The 12058-nt window shown below is 42.7% G+C and overlaps 1 protein-coding gene across 5 annotated transcripts in view; it reads right to left on the bottom strand.

The window, feature by feature from the left end:
• Positions 1–12058, bottom strand: part of LOC132389679 (tandem C2 domains nuclear protein) — a 104651-nt gene that overhangs the window by 18427 nt on the left and 74166 nt on the right. For all 5 annotated transcript variants that reach the window (XM_059962260.1, XM_059962233.1, XM_059962257.1 and 2 more), the window contains 3 exons: positions 10695–10886; positions 3579–3693; positions 1090–1298 (listed from right to left, as the gene is read on the bottom strand). In XM_059962260.1, the coding sequence (XP_059818243.1) occupies positions 1090–1298; positions 3579–3693; positions 10695–10886 (516 nt within the window). The remainder of the gene's footprint in view (positions 1–1089; positions 1299–3578; positions 3694–10694; positions 10887–12058) is intronic.

A 12058-nucleotide genomic window follows, 5' to 3' on the forward strand; every position in this document is an offset into this window, starting at 1 on the left:
TCAACCCCACCCCCCAAAACAATTAAGTAAATTCAGCATTTTCTGTTTATTTTTCCTAACGTGGGAAATCCAAGCGTGAGTGGATTCGATGCCCCAGTTAATGTCCAGATTAACTGTTTGTTCCTGCTTTTATCTCAAAAAACTGGAGAGGCCTCATGGAGTATTGTGAGCAATTTTGGGTCCCTTACCCTACGAGGGATGTGCTGACTTTAGAGAGGGTTCAAAGCAGGTTCACGAAAATGATTCCATGATTGAAAAAACTGTCATATGAAGGGCATTCGATGGTTTTGGGCCTGTACTCGCTGGAATACAGAAGAATGAAGGGTGACCTTACTGAAACTTACTGAATGATGAAAGGCCTCAATAGAGTTGATGTGGAGAGGATGTGTCCTATGGTGCAGGAGTTTAAGACCAGAGGACACAGCCTTAGAATAGAGGGGCATCCATTTAGAATGGAGAGGAGGACAAATTTCCTTAGCCAGAGAGTGGTGAATCTGCGGAATTCGTTGCCACAGACAGCTGTGAAAGCCAAGTCATTGGGTATATTTAAGGCAGAGGTTGATAGATTCTTGAGTGGTTAGAGCATGAAGGGATACGGGAAGAAGGTAGGAGATTGGGGCTGAGAGGGATAATGGATCAGCCATGATGAAATGGCGGAGCAAGCTCAATGGGCCAAATGGCCTAATTCTGCTCCTAGATCTTACAATCTTTTGGTGATAATCCAGAATCTCGGCACTGAATGTTGGAATTTCATTCACATTCTGTGCTGCTTGTGTATGCCCGGTGGGAATAGCTACTACCTATGTTTCTGAGATCTGTGGGTGTGGATGTGAAGCAGCACCATCTGAGCTGCTTCTGTCGAGGGCTGGGTCAAGCCAAGCAGTCTTGCTCACTCACTAACACTGAATGGCAGCCTCTCTTTCCACACTTGCTCACTCTGTTTTTATGATCCTATCCCACACACTGTTCTTCATTTAACACACAGCTTTCTTTCTGAAAGCAAGTTTAACAGCATGTCTTGAAAGAGTCATACTTGAGCTTCTTTGCCATCAGTAGATATTCCTGGCCTGTGGAATGAGTAGGACGTACCTGGCCCAAGTGCTGCTTTCTTCTGACCGAACTCTTGCTGTAGAGTTTCAGGGTAAAACTAACTCTCTGGAACTGGAGCTCATTTTGAATAACAGGGAAGAGAAATGTTTCTCCCCACTTCACTTGGCCGTTCACAGCTTTCAGAGGGCGAGTCTTCTTTGAGTCAAACAGCCCATTCTTTGTCTCCATCATTATTTTCACATAGAAAGCTGGATAGAGAAAGCACACACTGTTACAACTGTCTGGTGTAGCGCTGCATCCTCTCACAATATGTGAAAACCACAGTGAACTGTCAGGACAGCAGGAAAGGTCATTGGCTGCAGTCCTTAATCACAGCAGGGCTTGTATCTGTCCAGCACAAAGAAGCGGGAAGGAAAACCCACTGCTGACTCTACCAACACTGCAAATTGCCTTTTCCAAAAGCTCCCTTCTAGAAAGAGCTATAGGGCTAAAAAAAAAACAACTTCACATCATCTTAAAAGTTTCTTCCCCCAAGGTAGTTAATCTGATAAACCGTTCTAATTAGATGAACACCGCCCCCTCTATTACTTCAGTCAATGCACTGTAAACACTTTAAACCACTTTTTATAATGCTGTTTGCATTGCAAATCTAATCTGGTATTTATGCATATTTTATTCCATTTCTGTACTTGTATATCATTCTTTATAATTGCTGAATATTGTTGTGTTATTTGCATATCGTGCCAACACATCACAACAAATTTCTATTACATGTAAATGTGTATGACAAATGAGGATCCTTGATCCTATAGAAAAGTAGTAGGTAAAGTTTGTGTCTTTATGGCTCAGAGGAGCACAGAATTTTCGAACACCACTGGTCCTTCTCCCCACAGATATCCTCCCATTAAAAAAAACACAAAATGTTGATTTGCATTTCTGGTGAACCCTAAAAAAATTACATCCAGGTTTTGAGTAGGGTATAAACATGTCCTAGGTAAGCTACTTAAATCAGTTTCATCTTGCTTAAATCTGCTGGAGCTCAGTTCAAAATCAGCTGCTGGTTAAATTATAGACATATTCCTAGGAGTTTCATCAGATGCTAGATAATATTAGAATTCATTCCCTAGAATGTAGAAGATACAGGGAAGATTGGATAGAGATAAGATTCGATAGAGATATACAAAATTATAAGGGGTATAGATAGGGTAATTGCAAGCAGGTTTTTTCCCCACTGACTAAGGTATGTAGGACTACAACTAGAGGTCATAGGTTAAGAGTGAAAGGTGAAATGTTTAAGCGGAACATGAGAGGAAACTTCTTCACTCAGAAGGTGTTGAGTGTGTGGAACAAGCTGCCAGTGCAAGTGGTGGATACCAATTCAATTTCAATGTTTAAGAGAAGTTTGGATAGGTACGCAAATGGGAGGGCTATGGTCCCAGAGCTGGTGTTGCCTGGAAGTCGGCCTTTTCTCGAGCAAAGGAGGATGAGAGGTGACCTGATAGAGGTGTATAAGATGATGAGAGGCATTGATCATGTGGATAGTCAGAGGCTTTTCCCCAGGGCTGAAATGGCTAGCATGAGAGGACATAGTTTTAAGGTGCTTGGAAGTAGGTACAGAGGAGATGTCAGGGGTAAGTGAGAGTGGTGAGTGTGTGGAATGGGCTGCCGGCGACGGTGGTGGAGGCAGAAACAACAGGGTCTTTTAAGAGACTCCTGTATGACTACATGGAGCTTAGAAAAATAGAGGGCTATAGGTAAAGCCTGGGTAGTTCTGAGGTAAGGACATGTTCGGCACAGCTTTGTGGGCCGAAGGGCCTGTATTTGCTGTAGATTTTCTATGTTTCTGGATCGATGGGAGTAGGCAGTTTAAATGGTCTGGCATGGACCAGATGGGCTTAAGGGCCTGTTACTGTGATGTAGTTATGACTCTGTGTTTCCTTTGCCCATGATTTTGCTGACTAGTACAACAGACACAAAGGGCTGAATGTATTCCTCCTTCTTCCACTTCTTGCATGATTTACATTAAGTTGCCTTTAGAACAAACTCTCTCCAACGAGAAGCACTTGAATTGCCAAAGCATAGGAGGCCACATATCAAGAGTCCGTAAATAGTGATGACAAGCATGGATGGATGGGTAGAAAGCCTGTTCCTATGCTATTTCACTGTATGACCCCAATAGGATTTTTTCCTGTGGAATACACATTCCCCAAATGCACTGGAATTTGTCTCCTAATCCTTGCTGCTCCATCACTCACTGATCCTTGACACTCACTCACCTGTTATCCCTTCAACCCACTGCCTTAGGGTAACATCATACCTCAGGTCTTCACTGTCGTAGTAAATGGATCCTTCCCTGTGGCCTGTCGTATTGCTTCCTCTTCCCAATAATGACCGTGCCAAAAATTCAACAACACATATCCCCACATCCCCATTACAACCTGCCACCTACACACTCATCTATTTTATAGTTTTCCGCAACATCTTAAAACTTGCATTAATAATTTCAAGACTTCTGGAAAAACACCTACTTAGTGTCAAAGGAAGTGAGGAACTTGGCAGATTCTGGACTTCCAGGACTTGTAGCTGGACCCGATTGCTGACAGCTTGGAAACAGGTTCCCACCCGGAGAAGAGCGTGGCAGGGCTGGGTGAAAATACACAGGAAAGAAACTATTTATACATCAGCAAGCAATTGTCAGTAACAAGGAAAGCCATGAAAAGTAAAGTTACAAATCACAAAAGATTCTGCATATACTGGAAATCTGCAGTAACACGCACATAAGATTTCAGGAACTGCCCAGGCCAGGCAGTATCTATGGAGAGTAATAAATTGTCAATGCCTGAAATGTCATCTGTTCATTTCCCTCCAGAGATGCACCCTTACCTGTTCCTCCAGCATTTTGTGTGTGTTACTTTTTAAAAAAAGCCACAAGCTGGCTCCCATCCTCCATTGAACAACATTTTAGGCAATCTCCACAATAAAAATGGGCTTGCATTCATGTCTGTTCCATGGATTTAAGTGGCTGAAGGATCTGCAGACTGGCAGATGTGACAAGAGCTGTTTGATGGGCTGAGTCCAATCACAAACAAGAGAAAATCTGTACAAGCTGGAAATCCGAGCAACACACACAAAATGCTGGAGGAACTCAGCAGGCCAGGCAGCATCTATGGAAAAGAACATAGTCGATATTTCGGGCTGAGATCCTTCACCAGGACTATAAGAAAAAGGATGAGGAATCAGAGTTAGAGGGTTGGGGGGGGGGGTGGTGTGAGGGGAGGAAGAAACACAAGGTGGTTGGTGAAAACAGGAGGGAAAAAAGAGCTGGGAAATTGATTGGTGAAAGAGATACAGGGCCAGAGAAGGGGGAATCTCAGGTTTGAAGAACAACACCTTACATTCTATCTGGGTAGCCTCTAACCCTGATGGCATGAACATCAATTTCTCAAACTTCCAGTAAACCCTCCACCCCTCACCATTCCTCATTCCCTTTTCCCTCTCTCACCCCATCTCCATACCTGCCCATCACCTCCCTCTGGTGCTCCTCCCCCTTTTCTTTCATCCATGGACTTCTGTCCTCTCCTATCAGATTCCTCCTTTTCCAGCCCTGTATCTCTTTCACCAATCAACTTCACAGCTCTTTACTTCATCCCTCCACCCCCCCTCTAACTGACTCATCTTTTTTTCTCCAGTCCCGATGATGGGTCTCGGCCTGAAACGTCGACTATACTCTTTTCCATAGATGCTGCCTGGCCTGCTGAGTTTCTCCAGCATCTTGCATGTGTTGATGGTCTAAGTGGCCCGTTTCAGAGTTTGTACTCTCTATCCACAATTTGTACAGGAAGTGGGTTTAACAGGCCTCCACTGAGAAAGATTCAATATGAATTCAGAGAATTCAACCAACACTCAAAAGGATCTGGAGGAACTCGGCAAATTGGGCACCATCTATGGAGGGAGATGACTCCAATATGTTTTGCTCCAGACTTCCAGCATCTGCAGTCTTGTACCTTTCAATAAATTGAGTACAATGGTGATTTGCGTAACATTTTACAGTGCCTGCAACCTGATATCAGTTCCTCCCGCAGCCTATAAGGAGTTTGTACACCCTCGCAGTGACCTCACGGGTTTCCTCCTGGTGTTCTGGTTTCCTCCCACATCCCAAAAATGTATGGTTGGCAGAATAAATGGTTACATGGATGTAACTGGGTGGTAAGAGCTCATTGGGCTGGGAGTTCGCTGTATCTCTAAACAAAAAAGATTCTCAGCTGCCACAATTCAGCCATTCACAAAACTCTTCACTGGATGACGATCTTGATTAGCTGTTCAATTATATTCCTTGGAGCCAGATTATTTTGGATTACAATCAGTAAATTAACTGCAGAGAGAAATCACTAAACCTGAATTGTTACTGTAAACTGCTGCTCAAGTGCTTCAGTCTGAAAAGATCTTTTAAATCAAGAGTGGTTTCTGTTCCCAGCTCTCCTTGGCCAACTGGCTTTGCAGGTTTTCAGATCAATTACTGTAACACAAACCATTAATGCAATTCACTTCCTCCAATGCTCGGAACATCACTGTTGAATTAACATGGAAGTTACATAAATAAATTCAAACTTCACTCACACTAGGTGTTTTAGACATGGCTTGGTAGGTTGCAATTTGTTTCTCATTCAGTGTTCTGAGCTCAGGCCTCCAGACAATTGAACAGAGTTACTTAAGTTGAATGCTACAATGTCATGTTTATGATTTACTGCCACACACACTGCCATACAGTTACACCACCGAGTGCAAAGTGATGCATTTGGAAATGTGGACAGTGACGACCGGGCCCTGGAGATCGTTGCAGAACAGAGAAGCTGGTGCATAAGTACACAGTTCCCCAAGAGTGGCAACACAGTTAGACAGGATGGTGGAGGAGGAACATAACATATTCTGCCTGTGCACCCACCAACCTGATCACATGAATATTGATTTCTCCTTCAGTGAACGAAATTTCCACCCTCCTCCCTTCCCCTATTCCCCACTCTGACTGTCTCATCTACCTATTGCTTCCCCCAGGTCCCCTACTCCTTCCCTTTCTCCTATTGTCCACTCTCCCCTCCTTTCTTCACCTTTCTTCACCAGCCCTTGATCTCCACTCACCTGACTTCATCTATCACCTTCCAGCTAGCCTCTTCCCCTCCCCACCTTCCTTCTCAGTACTGAAGAAGGGGCTTGCCCCAAACTGCTAACTGCTTATTCATTTCCATAAATGCTGCCTGACCTGCTAAGTTCCACCAGTATTTTGGGTGTGTTGCATATGGCAAGTTTGCCTTCATCAGTTCACTTATTTACTTACAGCAGTGGTTCCCAACCTGAAGTCTACAGACCTCTTGCTTAATGCTATCAGTCCATGCCATAAAAATCGTTGGGAACCCCTGATTTAGTGATACAGTGGAAACAGGCACTTCCAGCCTACTGCTCAGCGACCCACTAATTTAACCCTAGCCTAATCACAGGACCATTTACTTTAACCAATTAACCTACTGTGAGAGGAAACCATAGCACCTGGAGAAAACCTATGTGGTAGCAGAGATAATGTACAAACTCGTACAGAGAACATCAAAATTGAACTCTGGCTGATGCACTAAACGCTACACTACCATTGCATCCCTCGGGACACCAAGTATAGATTCTTAAAACCTCTGTACACCCAATTTGTTTTACTAATATGTTGAAGTTCCATGAAGAGGCAAGTAAAGTTTAAGAAGGAGAACTTGGGAAAATGTCAATATGGATTTGGCGGCCACAGTTAATCTTAGACACCAATCTTACTGGGTGTGAACAATTCTCGCAGAAGTAACCCAGCTGTAACCTGGGGAAAACCTGTACAAGAGGTGGGGCACAAGAGATTCTGCACAATTCCACAGTGACATACACAAACACTGATGAGACTCAGCAGGTCAGAAAGCATCTGATGAAGATCAAGACCCTTCATTTGAAACATTGACTATTGATTCCTCTTCATAGATTCTGTCTGACCTTCTGAGTTTGTCCAGCATTTTATGCAAGAAATGAAACATCATATTAGAGCTGTACAAAATAGCACCGAGAATATTATATGCAGCTCAGGTCTGTATACTACGGGAAGGACGTGATTATGTTAGAGGGCACAGAAAAGATTCAGAAGGAAGCTGCCGGGACTGGATGGTCTGAGTTACAAGTAGAGACTGGATAGGCTTGGATTGTTTCTTTCCTTGGAGTAACAGACACAAGGGTAACTTATAATGGAAACAATAATAAAGAATGTGATAGAAAAGTAGCTGCTAAGAACAGGCATATTAGCAGAAAGTCAGCATGGGTTCAGAAAGAGGAAATTGTGTTTTACTATGCCGAAGTTCCATGAAGAGGCAAGTAAAATTTATGATAACAATAGAGCAGTTGATAACATTTACTTCATCCTTTCCGAAAACTTTTGTATCCCACAAGAGGTTAATTGTCAAATTATAGCAAGTAGGGATTCGGGATAAGATGTGCAAATGGTGCAGAATTGGCTCAAAAACAGAAAATGACAAGTTATGGTGAGAGGATCATTTTCCCCATCTAGATGATGTTAAAAGTGGGGGTCCACGGGGATCAGTTTTGGGGCCTCTGCTGTTTTTAATTTACGTTAATGATTTGGATAAACATATAACAAATAAGATAGTAAAGTTTGCCAATGACACAAAATTGGGGGGGGGGGGGGGTTGATAACATTCTGGCAACAGTTTCAATACAGTTAGATCTAAACAAAATCCAGATGTAGAACAGGAATTTGGCAAGCTTTTCTGAACTGAATGGCCCGTTCTTGTCAAAAACTTTCTAATGTTCTGAAGGAGACTTGAAAAAAATCATATAGAGCATAAATAGTGTGGACGGTCACAGTCTTTCACCCAGAATAAAGAAGTCTTAAACTAGATGGTATAGGTTGAAGCTGAGAGAAGAACGATTGAAAGGGGTAGGATCTCCACACACAGGTAGGTGGATATAAGCAATGAGCAACACACAAAATGCTGGAGGAACTCAGCGGCTCAGGTAGCATCTATGGGAAATGACTAAACAGTTGATATTTTGAGCCAAGACCCTTCACCAAGTTGTGATGAAGTGTTTCAGCCCAAAATATCGACTGTTGCTGCTGCAGCCTGACTTGCTGAGTTCCTCCAGCATGTTGTGTCTTTTGCTTTGGATTTCCTGTATCTGCAGAATCTCTTGTGTTTTTGTTACATAATGAGCTGCCAGAAAAAGTGATACACAGGTCCAATTATAACATTAACAAAAATATTTGCATGGTTACATGGACGGGAAAGGTTTAGGGCATGAGTTCCCATACTGGGGTCCATGAATCCCTTGGTTAATGGTAGGAGTCCATGGCATAAAAAAGGCTGGTTTAGAGGCATACAGACCAAACACAGGCAAATGTGACCAGCAGATAGCTTGGTCAGCATAGCCCATTTGAGCCAAAGAGCCTTGTTTCAATGCTGTATTACTAGAACCAGGAGATGGGATTGAAGCCCTGCCTTCCCTTCTGTAGATCCATCACAGGTAAAGCCCTCACCACCATTGAACAGATCTACATAGGGTGTTGTCGCAGGAAAGCAGCATCCATCATCAGGGTCCCCCACCACGCAGGACTTGCGCTCTTCTCACTGTTGTCATCAGGAAGAAGGTAGAGGAGCTTCAGGACTCGCGCCACAAGGTTCAGGAACAGTTATTATCCCTCAGACATTGGGCTTTTAAACCAAAGGGGATAACTTCACTCAATTTCATTTGCACCGTCACTGAAACATTCCCACATGTTATGGACTCTCTTTCAAGGACTCTTCATCTGATGTTCTCGATATTTATTGCTTATTTATTTATTGTTATCACTATTTCTTTCTTTTATTATTTGCACGTTTTGCAGTCTCGTGCCTACTGGTTTGAATGCCCAGCTGGTGCCGTCTTTCATTGATTCTTTTATGGTTATTATTCTATTATGGATTTATTGAGTTGCCCACAAGAAAATGAATCTCTTGCTGTATATGATGACATATATGTACCTTGATAATAAATTTACTTTGAACTTTGAAATTACATAATGCACTCAACTGACCAGCAGGGGAGTCCAGCCCCATGCACTTACCAGAGTTATCAGATTGCAGTATATGGGATCTTGCTTTGCACTGATTCATTGCCACCTACCCTGTGCTATAACAGTGACTATACCTCAAAACTAGTTCATTGTCTGTAAAGCACTGAGGGGATCGGAGCTTGTCCGAAGTACCGTACAAATGGAAGGTTCTCATCATTTTTGTTCGCTCCCTATTTTTTCATTCTCTTCTTGACTTATATTGTCTCTGGCTTAATTTTGACCAGCATTCTCATGACTTGAGCAAGGAAGTTAAGATGCTCAAGTGTAAGAACAGGCCTGGAGCTCTCAAGAGTTAGAGGGGACATTACATAATTTATCCCCAAAGTGGATCATCTAAAAGGACAATCTAAAAAGGGGTATCTGGATCTAGGGTCAATAATTTCAAAATAAGGAGTTGCCCATTTAACACCAGATGGCAGTATCTATCCCAGGGTTGAAATGTCTAATACCAGATAGCATGCATTTAAGGTGAGAGGGGGTAATTACAAAGGAGATGTGAGGAGTATTTTAAAAACACAGGAGTGTGGGTGCCTAGAATGAGCTGCTTGGAGTGATGGTAGGGACAATAAATTAGAAACTTTTAAAAGATGTTTAGATAGGCACATGAATATGGATGGATATTGTGTAAGCAGAAGGGAGTAGTTTAGTTTGCCATTTGATTACCAATTGGTTTGGCATTCATTGTGGGCTAAAGGGCCCATTTCTGTGCTGTAATGTTCTATATTCTATGTTCCATGAGGAGGAACTTATTGCCTCAGAGTCAACAAATCTTTGGAATTCTCTCCCTGTGAAGGCAGTCACTGAATTTGCCTGTGGTGGAGATTAACCGATATTTGAACTACAAGGGAAGAGAGAGGGACAAAGTGATGCTGAGAGCAAAATCGGATCAGCCATGATCTTAATGAATGGCAGAGCATGCTTCGGGGCAGATGGCCAGTGTCACTGTGGTGCTAATGTTGTGAAGTCTCAATAATGTATAATGTGGATTACAGGAACATAACCAGCAGGTTAAACTATACAAATAAAGGGGGGGGGGGAAATAAAGGAGTAGCAAGTAAAAAATATTTTGAAACAACAGAGTTATCCAAAGTAGGATAATGTACTACAGAGGATTGATGGCTGCAAAATGCCCAGATACAAGATAAACTATTGTTTTCTCAGCTTGCACGGGGCCTCATTGTGATAGTGCAGAAGGCCCAAGACCGAGAAGTCAGAGTGAGAGTGAGATGGGGGTTTAATACAGCAGGCATCAGAAGATCAGGCGGACTGGAAAAAAGTTCTGCTTTTCACCAATCACCCCTAAAAACCAGTTGGACTCAACTTGCTTTTCTTTCTCAGTTCTGGAGCAGAGTCCTAGACCCAAAATGTTAAATGTTTCTCCTTCCACAGTCATTGTTTCCAGCATTTACTCTTTTTAATGCCAGTGTGGACCACACATCATGGTGGAACCCAGTCTTGTTCAAGCAACAGATTGTCAAATTGAAAGCTGATGTAAACTCACCGGGATCTTTGACAGTGGATTAATACTCAGCCAAAGGTCTGACTCCACACTGCACAGTTCTCTGAGTGACATCGCACATTCACCAATGACCCTCTTCCGAGGTTGCTGGGTAACGACTTTGATTACCAGGCCATGTGTTTGAAGAAGGGGCAGTTTGATGCTAAACACAAACGTTTCCATGAACACCAAAGTCTGGAAAAGCAAAGGGAAAACAGTGAGTTAATCTCTATTCAATGCAGGTCTTTTGATCTTTGGAGGGGGATAAACTGTTGACATTTTGGGCCAAGTCCAGGTATCAGGACTGGAAAGGAAGGAAGCAGAAGCCAGAATATTCCCCTCACAATCCAATTGCTATGTCCCCATCTCTTCATTTTCCTGCTGTAATAATCTTCTTCCTCTATTTGCTTTTGCCCAGTCTTTTCCCCCAACTTCTCATACCAGTCTTTCATAATAAATGCAGGAATGGGCTCAGCAGCCTCTGTGACAGTACTGCGGCTCTTTTCTTTGCAGTCCCCATAGTGCCAAGGAGAGAGTAGGTTCTGCACAGTGAGCAGCCAGCAAAACCTCTACACCCCACCTCCACAGGCTCGCATCATGCCCTCCAGCCATCTCCGGCACTGCTCTGCCAGCTCCTAGTGTTGGGCTTTCTTCTGCTCGGACACCTCCTTAATCCAGTCTTCCCAAGGAACTGTCAGTTCTACCATGGCACCCACTTTAATGTTTCCGATCGAATGACCAGGTCAGGTTTCAGGGATGAAGACAGGGAACTTTAATTGCTTTGACATTCAGTTGCCAGTTGCAATGGAGTACCAAAATGCTATACTGGGCACACCTTCTGTGGAAATCCACGAGTTTTTGTTTTAAATCATAAATTTCACTCCTCCGGCCCTTGTTTCTATCTACATATGTGAATGGCAGGACTCCCAATGTGCATGATCTTGACATGAAGTGTCACATACACTTTCTTTTATGAAATAAAATTGTCTCTTTTTGCTGCCGCAAAACAACAAATTCCACGTTATACATGACAGTGATAATAAATCTGATTCTGATACATACGAAAAGCAAGTTCTTGAATGTACTGCTTTTAATATGCAATTTCCTTTTTTTTCAATAAAACTGCAAATGCATCTACAAAAGATGTCAGAAACTAGACATTAAGTTAACAAGTCACAGGCCTGTAACGTGGAAAACTTTTGATCATACATTTGGAAAGAAGCTACACTTGTTGGAGACAATTGTCTGTACAAATTGAATCATGCCTTGGTTCAGGTTGATTTTTTTTTTACTCTATCTGAAATAAGATTTTCATTGTACCTGGTTCACATGCACTTGTGCATGCATCAGTAATCTTAGTTTGACTG

This window comes from Hypanus sabinus, chromosome 2 (assembly GCF_030144855.1).
Source record: "Hypanus sabinus isolate sHypSab1 chromosome 2, sHypSab1.hap1, whole genome shotgun sequence".
In the NCBI taxonomy this organism is placed as follows: Eukaryota; Metazoa; Chordata; class Chondrichthyes; order Myliobatiformes; family Dasyatidae; genus Hypanus; species Hypanus sabinus.